General features: G+C 48.1%; 1 protein-coding gene across 4 annotated transcripts in view; it reads left to right on the top strand.

The window, feature by feature from the left end:
• LPP (LIM domain containing preferred translocation partner in lipoma) overlaps positions 1 to 14,046 on the top strand; it is a 415,845-nt gene that overhangs the window by 385,190 nt on the left and 16,609 nt on the right. For all 4 annotated transcript variants that reach the window (XM_073359053.2, XM_073359048.2, XM_073359047.2 and 1 more), the window contains 2 exons: positions 2,140 to 2,318; positions 13,206 to 13,326. In XM_073359053.2, the coding sequence (XP_073215154.2) occupies positions 2,140 to 2,318; positions 13,206 to 13,326 (300 nt within the window). The remainder of the gene's footprint in view (positions 1 to 2,139; positions 2,319 to 13,205; positions 13,327 to 14,046) is intronic.

Below are 14,046 nucleotides of genomic sequence, written 5' to 3'. Positions count from 1 at the left end.
GAGCCATCTGAACTGAAATGACTGGGGCAGAAGACAAATTTGGGATGGTACCACATGGAAAATTATGGCCTGGGAATTCGTACAAGAATTGTAAGGTGGGTAAAGGAACTGGCTAAAGGGGAGAAGGCAACAGGTTGTGTGTAAAGGCGAACTCTCTGGATCTCTGGTGGAGTTCAAGGATTGGTCTTGGGGCCAATCTTATTCAATGTTTTTATTAATGCTCTTTTCACAAAAAAGTAGGGGTTTGCTAATGAAATTTGCTGATGATACAACGTTGGGGAGGCATCGTCAATACAGAAGTGGATGGAAATATTATGTAGGAAGATCTGGATGACCTTGAAGACTGGCATGTCAGAATGGCATGAAATTCAGTAGTACAAAGTGCAAGGGCCTGCACTGAAGATGGAGGTTGATCCTCAGACGAGTAGGATGTGGCTGTGACAAGGGCAATGCGATCCTAGAATGTACTCGGTGAGGCATTTCCAGTAAAGATAGAGTGGTATTAATGCCATTGTACCAGGCTCTGGTAAGACCTCATCTAGAATACTATGTCCAGTTTTGGACAGCCATGTTCAAGAAAGATGAACCTACATAAACGCACTAGGCCCCTCCTCCGGCCCTGCCCGTCCCAAATTCCCCCCACCCCCTCTTGTCACCCCACTGCTCCCTCCCACCTACCCCTGTTCCCCCCAAGGCCACCACCTCACCTTTTATGTGCATCTTCTCCAGGGTCCAGGCACCTAATTAGTGGAGCCACGCCTGCGTGGCTCCACTAATTAGGTGGGTGGCCCTTCATTCCCTCATGTGCGGCCGTCCAGGCGCGCACCTTGGAGGGAACTATCCGCAGACCACCTGCACGGAGCTTGCGGCCCACCATTTGAGAACCTCTGCCCTAGGGTGTAAACACCAAGGGGGTGAAGAGCTATCTAAACTAAAGGACCATGCTGCACAAGAACAAATGGTATAAACTGGCCATGAGCAAATTCAGGCTGGAAACTAGAAGAAGGTTTCTAAGAGGGGTGAGGTTCTGGAACAAACAGAAAACTTAATGAATTTTAAGAGAGAGGGTAAATGTATGGGTGTGGTTGTATGACGGGGTTGCTTGTGACAGTAAAGGGCAACCCTGGGGCTTTACGTCTCATGTTCCTTAAAGCTCATGCTTCAGGGCTTCCGCTCGTCACCTGCAGGGGTCAGGAAGGGATTTTTGTCCCCCAGTGTATTCTGGGAGATTTTTTTGGTCTCCTTCCTCTGAAGCATCAGAGATGGCCACAGCTGGAGATGGGACATTGGATGGGGTGGGCCAGGGATCTGAGGTGACACCCTGCGTTCTCTCTCTCAGGTTGGTTCTTTCTCACATACTCAGGGTGGAACTGTGTGGGGTTGGGAAGGAATTTTCCCCCGGGTCAGACTGGCAGTGACCTTGGGGGTGTTCATCTTCCTCTGCAGCATGTGGGTGCGGGTCACTTGTCAGGATCATCTGGGTATATATCACTTACGCATTTTCCTGCCTTTGCGGGATCCTCAAGAACTGGTGAGTCTCGGACCCTCCTATTCTCTGCCTGTGGCACATCATAGTCAAGTCTCCTGTGAGCTGTTATGCTTTGGTCTAATTCCAGTTATTGGGTTTAGTGTGCGGGTGCTGGGTGTGAGACACGGGAAGTCAGACTAGATGACCTGGCGGTGCCTTCTGGCCTTAAACTCTGACTCAAAATAAGCACTCGGCTCACCTAGCTGGTTATGTGCTCCTGAATCCCCGTCCCTTGTGCTGCCTGTATTGCAGTACTGAGGGGATGCATTTACTGGGTTGTCTCCTCCCAGGGTCTGTGCTAGCATCCCTCACAGAAGAGAAAAGCCAGGGTCCGCCTGCAGTGAATCCTAAGCAGGGTTCTCTGCTGGGGTGGCTGGCTGCAGATGGGACCCTGCAGTTCTCCCCAGTGACCGGGCTGCCTGGTGTTGGTGTTGGCAGCAGCCGGGCTGGATTCCGAGCTGGTCTGGAACTGACAGCTGGCTATACCCCGCTCGCAGCGAACGGGTGAAACGAAAGGGCCTCACGTTTCCTTGCAGACCAGCTGCAGTCCCAGCCTGGGCCAATGTCTGAACTGATACTCACGCCAGTTGTTTTTTTTTTTTTGCTTACAGAACACACTGGAGCAGTGCAGCGTCTGTGCCAAACCCATCATGGAGAGGATCCTGCGAGCCACGGGGAAAGCCTACCACCCCCACTGCTTCACCTGTGTGATGTGCCACCGCAGCCTGGATGGCATCCCCTTCACTGTGGATGCCGGTGGGAACATTCACTGCATCGAGGATTTCCACAAGTATGGCCCAGGCTGCTCTTGTTGGCTTTTCCTGGCCCTGGAGGCCTACAATCTCTTCTCATGTTACCTAGGCAGGCTCCTGACCTGCTGTAAATTCTTCCTGAGATTCCCCGGAGGCCAGGGAGCCGGCAGGCACACCCTCTGGCATTCCAGCTTAATTGACTGGGGGTAGTTGTGTGGATTTGTCTTACATCCGTCTCCCTGCCGGCGAGGGTTGTCTCAGTGCTCACAGATCTTTTTTAACAGATTATGTTCCCCACCTGCCCTATGTGCGGACTGCATGATGTAGGTATTTCATGTTCCTTGCTGCACCCCTGCGCTTCCCTATCCTTCCTCCTCCCCTCCCCCCTCACCCCCCCCACCTGGCCTCCTACCGCCACTTAGCTATTGCCTTGAAGCCAAGGTTCTCACCCTGTGCTCAGTACCCTGCTAATAGCCCTCAGAGCACAGCGGGGTTTCCTGCCTCCTCTGTTTCCATCTGCTAGTTAGCCTTTAAAGGAGCTAGGAAAACATTCCTAATAATAATTTGTAGTAAAATATCTATTTAAAGTGCACTGCAATCCATGACAGGAGGTAGCTTCTGTCGCTCCCCCCACCCCTCCCCTTATCACAGCTGATCTGAGAAAGACAGATCAGTAGATATAATCAAAGCACAAATGTTTCCCCAGCTTGGAAGAGACAGGCACGGTACACCCCTCAATTAAAAGAGGAAATCAATACTGACTAATGTGGGTTTATATCTCAAGCACTTATCTTTTAATTTCTAAGGGGGCAGACTTAATTAGACTCATGACATCAGTGTGTGGGCCTGGGAGCTCAGAGCAGCAGACTTACCTGACAAAAGGAATTGCAGCCGCCATGCGGGAGAAGGTTAAACTCTGACAGAAAAAAGAACAGAAGGACTTGTGGCACCTTAACTAGAGACTAACAAATTTATTAGAGCATAAGCTTTCGTGGGCTACAGCCCACTTCATCGGATGCATAGAATGGAACATAGAGTAAGATAGATAGATATACATACCGATAAGTTACCATACAAACAGTGAGAGGCTAATTAGTTAAGATGAGCTATTATCAGCAGGAGAAAAAAAACTTTTGTAGTGATAATCAAGATGGCCCATTTAGACAGTTGACAAGAAGGTGTGAGGATACTTAGCTAAAGGAAATAGATTCAATAGGTGTAATGACCCAGCCACTCCCAGTCTCTATTCAAACCCAAGTTACTGGTATCTCGTTTGCATATTAATTCAAGCTCAGCTATGCAAACTAGATCCCATTAACTTGGGTTTGAATGGAGACTTGGAGTGGCTGGGTCGTTACACATATTGAATCTATTTCCCCATGTTAAGTATCCTCCCACCTTCTTGTTGTCAACTGTCTAAATGGGCCATCTTGATTATCACTACAAAAGTTCTTTTTCTCCTGCTGATAATAGCTCATCTTAACCAATTAGCCTCTCACAGTTTGTATGGCAACTTCCAACTTATCTGTATGTACTGTGATACAGCATGGCCAGAGAGTAGCAAGAGAGTGTTAGAAGGAGCCTTATTCCCTGTAGAGGGAAGAAAATTTGCTATAGATTAATTAAAGCACCTGAAGCCAATTAGAGCACCTGAAGCCAGTCACCTGATAAAACCCCCCTGCTCCAATCAGACAGGAGAAGGAGTTGAAGCAGAGTGGGTTGGTGCTGGAGCTGGAGCAGAGAGCAGTTTGGAGGAGTCGAAGCAGAGCAGGTTGGTGCTGGAGCAGAGAGCAGTTTAGAGGAGTCGAAGCAGAGTGGGTTGGTGCTGGAGCAGAGAGCAGTTTGGAGGAGTTGAAGCAGAGTGGGTTGGCGTTGGAGCAGAGGGCAGTTTGGAGGAGTCGAAGCAGAGTGGGTTGGTGCTGGAGCAGAGAGCAGTTTGGAGGAGTCGAAGCAGAGCGGGTTGGTGCTGGAGCAGAGAGCAGTTTGGAGGAGTCGAAGCAGAGTGGGTTGGTGCTGGAGCAGAGAGCAGTTTGGAGGAGTTGAAGCAGAGTGGGTTGGCGTTGGAGCAGAGGGCAGTTTGGAGGAGTCGAAGCAGAGTGGGTTGGTGCTGGAGCAGAGAGCAGTTTGGAGGAGTCGAAGCAGAGCGGGTTGGTGCTGGAGCAGAGAGCAGTTTGGAGGAGTCGAAGCAGAGCGGGTTGGTGCTGGAGCAGAGAGCAGTTTGGAGGAGTCGAAGCAGAGCGGATTGGCGGTGGAGCAGAGAGCAGTTTGGAGGAGTCGAAGCAGAGCGGATTGGCGGTGGAGCAGAGAGCAGTTTGGAGGAGTCGAAGCAGAGCGGATTGGCGGTGGAGCAGAGAGCAGTTTGGAGGAGTCGAAGCAGAGCGGATTGGCGGTGGAGCAGAGAGCAGTTTGGAGGAGTCGAAGCAGAGGGGGTTGGCGGTGGAGCAGAGAGCAGTTTGGAGGAGTCGAAGCAGAGCGGATTGGTGGTGGAGCAGAGAGCAGTTTGGAGGAGTTGAAGCAGAGTGGGTTCGCGTTTGAGCAGAGAGCAGTTTGGAGGAGTCGAAGCAGAGTGGGTTGGTGCTGGAGCAGAGAGCAGTTTGGAGGAGTCGAAGCAGAGCAGATTGGCGGTGGAGCAGAGAGCAGTTTGGAGGAGTAGAAGCAGAGTGGGTTGGCGGTGGAGCAGAGAGCAGTTTGGAGGAGTCGAAGCAGAGCGGGTTGGCGGTGGAGCAGAGAGCAGTTTGGAGGAGTCGAAGCAGAGCGGGTTAGTGCTGGAGCAGAGAGCAGTTTGGAGGAGTTGAAGCAGAGCGGGTTGGCGGTGGAGCAGAGAGCAGTTTGGAGGAGTTGAAGCAGAGCGGGTTGGTGTTGGAGCAGAGAGCAGTTTGGAGGAGTCGAAGCAGAGCGGGTTGGTGCTGGAGCAGAGGGCAGTTTGGAGGAGTCGAAGCAGAGTGGATTGCCGTTGGAGCAGAGAGCAGTTTGGAGGGAAGCAGAGGAAAGTTTGGAGAAGTGCTGCGGTGGGCTAAGAAGACCAAGGCCCTAGGTAAAGTGACACCTGGTTTGTGCAGAGGCAGGGCAGGAAGCCCCACAAGCTGAAGGGCAGGAGAGGGAAGTAGCCCAGGGGAAGGAACCACTAGTTCTAGTGGTTTGCCGCTATCCCTAGGGCCCCTGGGCTGGGACCTGGAGTAGATGGTGGGCCCGGGTCCCTCCCTCTCCACTCCCCTCCTCTAGGACACTAGTGGGGCAGTTAATACCCCAGTTTAGGGGCAAGAAATGGTGCCCTGAACCAGCCCCCGCAAGAAGAGAGAGCCTGAGACCCATCATAGTAGTGCCGGCAATTTGCCACCGTGTGTGTATATATTTCTTACTCTATGTTCCATTCTGTGCATCCGATGAAGTGAGCTGTAGCTCACAAAAGCTTATGCTCAAATAAATTTGTTCGTCTCTAAGGTGCCACAAGTACTCCTGTTCTTTTTGCAGATACAGACTGACACGGCTGCTACTCTGAAATCTGACAGGAAGGCTCCCTGAAGCTGAGACACAGCTGTGTAATTGGCAGCTGCAAAGGCCGCTGTGTGTTCCCTCTCCCTCTGTGTGCATCTCAGCAAGAATCCAGAGGCAGGGCCCAGAGGGTGAAATTCACCCTTGCACAGAGGGCCAGCAGAAAGCCAAGGCGGTGGCACTTACGTGCCACGGGTCGATATATGCGGGATGTTCCTCTTCCTTGAGAGGGATTGGCATCCTTTAGGAAGAACTAAGTACCTTCCGGCTTGGAGGGTTAAATGGTGCCTCAGCCTCATACTGCTCCTCAACCCATGGGTGAATTTCACTCTCTGAGAATAGACAGCATAGGGAAACGACCTGAGCTGGTTGGGTACAAGGCTGGGAGAAGATCCAGGGGATTGCAGAAGACCTAGCTGGGCTACTGAGTCCATCTACAACCAGTACAAAGTCTGTATCCAGAAGTATATTCAGCAGTTCTTTCACCCAGTTTTAGCTGATGCAAGTAATGAAACTTCCATCGCTTCTCTTGGGTTACTGCTCCACAGCCTACTGTGTCTAATTATTAAGAAAATGTATCCATTGTTCTCAGTTTCTCTTTGTTTAATTTTACCTCCCTGTATCACCCTACAGCAGGGGTGGGCAAACTATGGCCCGAGGGCCACATCTAGCCCTCCAACATTTTAATCCAGCCCTCGAGCTCCCGCCGGAAAGCAGGGTCTAGGGCTTGCCCTGCTCCAGCCAGGGAACGGGGTCAGGGTCTTGCCCCACTCCACACGTCTCCTGGAAGCAGCGGCATGACCCCCCTCTGGCTCCTACGCATAGGGGCAGCCAGGGGGCTTCGCATGCTGCCCCACCCCAAGTGTCGCCCCTGCAGCTCCCATTGGCTGGGAACCGCAGCCAATGGGAGCTGCAGGGGCGATGCCTGCAAACAGGGCAGCATGCTGACCCTCCTGGCCGCGCCTCCACATAGGGCCGGAGGAGGCACATGCTGCTGTTTCTGGGAGCTGCTTGAGGTAAGCGCCGCCTGGAAGGAGAGAAAAACAAAAATTGTGTTTGTTTTTCACTTTGTGGTCAAAAAGAAAATTAGTGAAAGTTTTTTTTTTAGGGGGAAAAAAATCAGTTTTTTTAGTGAAAAAGATTTAAAAAGAAAAGGAGTACTTGTGGCACCTTAGAGACTAACCAATTTATTTGAGCATGAGCTTTCGTGAGCTACAGCTCACTTCATCAGATGTTTACCGTGGAAACTGCAGCAGACTTTATATACACACAGAAATCATGAAACAATACCTCCTCCCACCCCACTGTCCTGCTGGTAATAGCTTATCTAAAGTGATCAACAGGTGGGACATTTCCAGCACAAATCCAGGTTTTCTCACCCTCCACCCCCCCACACAAATTCACTCTCCTGCTGGTGCTAGCCCATCCAAAGTGACAACTCTTTACATAATCAAGTCGGGCTATTTCCTGCATAGATCAAGGTTTTCTCACATCCCCCCCACCCCCATACACACACAAACTCACTCTCCTGCTGGTAATAGCTCATCTAAACTGACCATTCTCCAGGTTTAAATCCAAGTTAAACCAGAACATCTGGGGGGGGGGGGTAGGAAAAAACAAGAGGAAACAGGCTACCTTGCATAATGACTTAGCCACTCCCAGTCTCTATTTAAGCCTAAATTAATAGTATCCAATTTGCAAATGAATTCCAATTCAGCAGTTTCTCGCTGGAGTCTGGATTTGAAGTTTTTTTGTTTTAAGATAGCGACCTTCATGTCTGTGATTGCGTGACCAGAGAGATTGAAGTGTTCTCCGACTGGTTTATGAATGTTATAATTCTTGACATCTGATTTGTGTCCATTTATTCTTTTACGTAGAGACTGTCCAGTTTGACCAATGTACATGGCAGAGGGGCATTGCTGGCACATGATGGCATAGATCACATTGGTGGATGTGCAGGTGAACGAGCCTCTGATAGTGTGGCTGATGTTATTAGGCCCTGTGATGGTGTCCCCTGAATAGATATGTGGGCACAATTGGCAACGGGCTTTGTTGCAAGGATAAGTTCCTGGGTTAGTGGTTCTGTTGTGTGGTATGTGGTTGTTGGTGAGTATTTGCTTCAGGTTGCGGGGCTGTCTGTAGGCAAGGACTGGCCTGTCTCCCAAGACTTGTGAGAGTGTTGGGTCATCCTTTAGGATAGGTTGTAGATCCTTAATAATGCGTTGGAGGGGTTTTAGTTGGGGGCTGAAGGTGACGGCTAGTGGCGTTCTGTTATTTTCTTTGTTAGGCCTGTCCTGTAGTAGGTAACTTCTGGGAACTCTTCTGGCTCTATCAATCTGTTTCTTTACTTCTGCAGGTGGGTATTGTAGTTGTAAGAAAGCTTGACAGAGATCTTGTAGGTGTTTGTCTCTGTCTGAGGGGTTGGAGCAAATGCGGTTGTATCGCAGAGCTTGGCTGTAGACGATGGATCGTGTGGTGTGGTCAGGGTGAAAGCTGGAGGCATGCAGGTAGGAATAGCGGTCAGTAGGTTTACGGTATAGGGTGGTGTTTATGTGGCCATTGTTTATTAGCACTGTAGTGTCCAGGAAGTGGATCTCTTGTGTGGACTGGACCAGGCTGAGGTTGGTGGTGGGATGGAAATTGTTGAAATCATGGTGGAATTCCTCAAGGGCTTCTTTTCCATGGGTCCAGATGATGAAGATGTCATCAATATAGCGCAAGTAGAGTAGGGGCTTTAGGGGACGAGAGCTGAGGAAGCGTTGTTCTAAATCAGCCATAAAAATGTTGGCATACTGTGGGGCCATGCGGGTACCCATAGCAGTGCCGCTGATCTGAAGGTATACATTGTCCCCAAATGTGAAATAGTATGGAGTGGAAATCTATCAACTGCATGAAGAAACTTGTACAGATACAGACAGACATCATCTTCCTTTCCAAATGCAAACAGATGGACATCGTACCAAAAGGACTGAAGGTCAAAAATCCATTACAATCTACATACCACACAGACTATGCTGACAGCTTGTGCCTCACGCTCTCAAAGAAACTGCGGAATCACCTGATCAAGATCCTCTACAGCAAACAGGGAAAGATTAAGAATGAGCTCTCAAAAATGGATACTCTCATAAAGAACCAACCTTCCACACAAACTTCCTCGTGGCTGGATTTTACTAAAACTAGACAAGCCATTTACAACGCACACTTTGCTTCTCTACAAAAGAAAAAAGACACTAAACTTTCTAAACTACTACATGCTACAAGGGGCCACAGCAATGGTTCCCTCACCCCACCTAGCAATATTGTTAACCTATCCAACTATACTCTCAGCCCAGCAGAAGCAGCTGTTCTATCTCGGGGCCTCTCCTTCTGCCCCTCCACCCCCACGAACATGATACAGTTCTGTGGTGACCTAGAATCCTATTTTCGACGTCTCCGTCTCAAGGAATATTTCCAAAATACCTCTGAACAACATACTAATCCACAGAGGTCTCCCTGCCAACACTACAGAAAGAGGGATTCTAGATGGACTCCTCCTGAAGGTCGAAACAGCAGACTGGACTTCTACATAGAGTGCTTCCGCCGACGTGCACGGGCTGAAATTGTGGAAAAGCAGCATCACTTGCCCCATAACCTCAGCCATGCGGAACGCAATGCCATCCACAGCCTCAGAAACAACTCTGACATCATAATCAAAAAGGCTGACAAAGGAGGTGCTGTTGTCATCATGAATAGGTCGGAATATGAACAAGAGGCTGCTCGGCAGCTCTCCAACACGAGTTTCTACAAGCCATTACCCTATGATCCCACTGAGAGTTACCAAAAGCAACTACAGCATTTGCTCAAGAAACTTCCTGAAAAAGCACAAGATCAAATCCGCACAGACACCCCCCTGGAACCCCGACCTGGGATATTCTATCTACTACCCAAGATCCATAAACCTGGAAATCCTGGGCGCCCCATCATCTCAGGCATTGGCACCCTGACAGCAGGATTGTCTGGCTATGTAGACTCCCTCCTCAGGCCCTACGCTACCGGCACTCCCAGCTACCTTCGAGACACCACTGACTTCCTGAGGAAACTTCAATCCATCGGTGATCTTCCTGATAACACCATCCTGGCTACTATGGATGTAGAAGCCCTCTACACCAACATTCCACACAAAGATGGACTACAAGCCGTCAAGAACACTATCCCCGATAATGTCACGGCTAACCTGGTGGCTGAACTTTGTGACTTTGTCCTTACCCATAACTATTTCACATTTGGGGACAATGTATACCTTCAGATCAGCGGCACTGCTATGGGTACCCGCATGGCCCCACAGTATGCCAACATTTTTATGGCTGATTTAGAACAACGCTTCCTCAGCTCTCGTCCCCTAAAGCCCCTACTCTACTTGCGCTATATTGATGACATCTTCATCATCTGGACCCATGGAAAAGAAGCCCTTGAGGAATTCCACCATGATTTCAACAATTTCCATCCCACCACCAACCTCAGCCTGGTCCAGTCCACACAAGAGATCCACTTCCTGGACACTACAGTGCTAATAAACAATGGCCACATAAACACCACCCTATACCGTAAACCTACTGACCGCTATTCCTACCTGCATGCCTCCAGCTTTCACCCTGACCACACCACACGATCCATCGTCTACAGCCAAGCTCTGCGATACAACCGCATTTGCTCCAACCCCTCAGACAGAGACAAACACCTACAAGATCTCTGTCAAGCTTTCTTACAACTACAATACCCACCTGCAGAAGTAAAGAAACAGATTGATAGAGCCAGAAGAGTTCCCAGAAGTTACCTACTACAGGACAGGCCTAACAAAGAAAATAACAGAACGCCACTAGCCGTCACCTTCAGCCCCCAACTAAAACCCCTCCAACGCATTATTAAGGATCTACAACCTATCCTAAAGGATGACCCAACACTCTCACAAGTCTTGGGAGACAGGCCAGTCCTTGCCTACAGACAGCCCCGCAACCTGAAGCAAATACTCACCAACAACCACATACCACACAACAGAACCACTAACCCAGGAACTTATCCTTGCAACAAAGCCCGTTGCCAATTGTGCCCACATATCTATTCAGGGGACACCATCACAGGGCCTAATAACATCAGCCACACTATCAGAGGCTCGTTCACCTGCACATCCACCAATGTGATCTATGCCATCATGTGCCAGCAATGCCCCTCTGCCATGTACATTGGTCAAACTGGACAGTCTCTACGTAAAAGAATAAATGGACACAAATCAGATGTCAAGAATTATAACATTCATAAACCAGTCGGAGAACACTTCAATCTCTCTGGTCACGCAATCACAGACATGAAGGTCGCTATCTTAAAACAAAAAAACTTCAAATCCAGACTCCAGCGAGAAACTGCTGAATTGGAATTCATTTGCAAATTGGATACTATTAATTTAGGCTTAAATAGAGACTGGGAGTGGCTAAGTCATTATGCAAGGTAGCCTGTTTCCTCTTGTTTTTTCCTACCCCCCCCCCCAGATGTTCTGGTTTAACTTGGATTTAAACCTGGAGAATGGTCAGTTTAGATGAGCTATTACCAGCAGGAGAGTGAGTTTGTGTGTGTATGGGGGTGGGGGGGATGTGAGAAAACCTTGATCTATGCAGGAAATAGCCCGACTTGATTATGTAAAGAGTTGTCACTTTGGATGGGCTATCACCAGCAGGAGAGTGAATTTGTGGGGGGGGGTGGAGGGTGAGAAAACCTGGATTTGTGCTGGAAATGTCCCACCTGTTGATCACTTTAGATAAGCTATTACCAGCAGGACAGTGGGGTGGGAGGAGGTATTGTTTCATGATTTCTGTGTGTATATAAAGTCTGCTGCAGTTTCCACGGTAAACATCTGATGAAGTGAGCTGTAGCTCACGAAAGCTCATGCTCAAATAAATTGGTTAGTCTCTAAGGTGCCACAAGTACTCCTTTTCTTTTTGCGAATACAGACTAACACGGCTGTTCCTCTGAAACCTGTCAAGATTTAAAAAGGAATTCCAACCAGATCTATTGGCCGTTTGAAACTGCTATTGGGGTTCTTATCCTGAAAGGTGAGGAGCAAATAGAGAATGTGAAATCCACCTGCAAGACGTGATTGGCTAGATGCTGCCGTAGGAAACACATACAGCTTCCACTGAATTCAGTGGGAGTCATTTCTAAGTCTCTCGAGAGAAAAAATGGCCCATGCTGTTTTGCCTCTGGTGACCTAGATAGAGAAACATTCAAGCATTTTTAAGCAGCCCGTTGTAGCTGAATTGCACAAGAAAGTGCCGGAATCCCCACATTATTAACTGTCATTACAGCTACGGTCATATCATGATCCATTTAAATTCACTTTCGGAGCAATCAGCAAAGGTGCTGTTTAATTCATGTCTGCGAAGCTGCAATCTAACAAAACGCCTTGCATCTGCTGCCAGCGAAATGAATGCTTTTTTTTACTCCTACTACAGCTAAGATGTTTTTTAATTGAGTTAATTCTAGGGTAGTTTGTCTAAAAGGCTGGGTGGCAGAGTCACTGGTTCCTCGATATTTTACAAGAGAAGAATCTTTGATCTCTTCATATTCTGGCACTTGCCATAAGGTTTCCCATTGACCCTAATTCTAAGCTTCTTAGTTATTAGCCAGTGTATGTTCTGAGGGGTAGGTTTTCAGAAGGGCGGCTTTCTACTGTGGGGAGAATTTGCATTCACAGCATTTGCACCTGTATTTTTGCACACACCCAATGAATAACTGTGGAAGCAAGGCTAAGTGGTTTTACCTGTGGCTGCCAGAGTGTGGATGCAAATCACGTAGTTGAGCGATATAACCTGTCCGATACGCTCGAGCAGTTCTCTTTGCGACGCACAGATTGAGCCCAGCTAAAACTAACATCCTGTGGGTGTAGTGGGAGCCAGATGCTTGGGGATTTTAAAACAAGACTGGATAAAACCCAAGGAAATTATACTGCAGAGAACAATCCTGCAGTGGCAGGATCTAAGGCTGCATCCTACTTGGTCCATCTCTAGTTTCTAGCATATTGATATTTTTCAACAGAGACAGGTGGGGCAAATCCTGCTAACTTCATTCATAAGAGGAATTCCACTGATTTAAATGGTGTTATATTAGGCATATGAAACTAGCTCACTCTGGGGCTTGCACTTGGATACCCCAATGATGAGCAACATCATCGAGAGATTGTTTAATAAGTGATTAAGACAAGCAGAATATGATTCTCAGGCCTCCACCATTGTTCTGTAGGAACTCATAAGCATCCCTTAATGTGTCCTCTTCAAGGAGGCAACTCTGCTTGCAGATATGTGTGTTTTGCCACAGTTCACTGTAGGTTCTAAGTTTCTAATGTAGCATACAAAGAACATGGCTGTGCACTTGGCATTTGACTGGAACCATCTTTGCTTTTCAAGGAAATTTGCACCGCGATGTTCCGTGTGTAAGGAGCCCATTATGCCTGCCCCGGGTCAAGAGGAGACCATACGCATTGTGGCATTAGATCGTGACTTCCATGTCCAATGCTACCGGTGTGAGGTCAGTATTCCCACTACTGGTAAGGGAAGAAAGCAAAGATTGGGTTCACTGTATTGACAGAAATTACCTTCTGTTACATAAATAACGAGCACGTTCCTGTTATCATACTGGTTCTACATTCAACTTTACTTTGTTGACTTCAGCAGAAGTGACTTCTGATTTTACATATAGACGGTGCAAACGATAGGAGAATCAGGCCTTCTGTTTATACCGGCTTCATTGTGTTAGCAAGAGACTACAACTCAATATCTAGAGCTGAATATTTGAGAAGATAGTAGTTTGTTACCTGGACACACATGTTGCTCCTATTTGTTTTATTAAAATCAACTCTAATGCATGTTGCAATATAAGCAAGATTATATGAGTGGGTTAAAAAAAGAAGAAGTTAATAATTAGCTGGAAAATTTAATTGGCACATAAACATTCTCATTCATGAATGGCCCTTGCTGTGCTATGTTCTGGTACATATGATTTTGATAAGAATCTGAAACCGAGGAAAAATCACCTCGGTACATGTAGCATATTGAACCTCCAAGAATTCTGCAATACAGCTGTTCCCCCGGGATAAACTCCAGCCAGATATTGGGACAAGAAGCGAGTCCCAGTAATGGTGCTGATCACAGTCCTGGCTCGAGTGCCGGACTGAGACTCGAGGGGTCTGAGTTCGGTTTGTGGCTCTGCCATCACCTTCCTGCGTGAGCTTAGGGCAGTCACTTAATC

This window comes from Lepidochelys kempii, chromosome 9 (genome assembly GCF_965140285.1).
Source record: "Lepidochelys kempii isolate rLepKem1 chromosome 9, rLepKem1.hap1, whole genome shotgun sequence".
Lineage (NCBI taxonomy): Eukaryota > Metazoa > Chordata > Testudines > Cheloniidae > Lepidochelys > Lepidochelys kempii.
The sequence above is the reverse complement of the archived record's forward strand: the minus strand, read 5'-3'. Positions and strand labels throughout refer to the sequence as shown.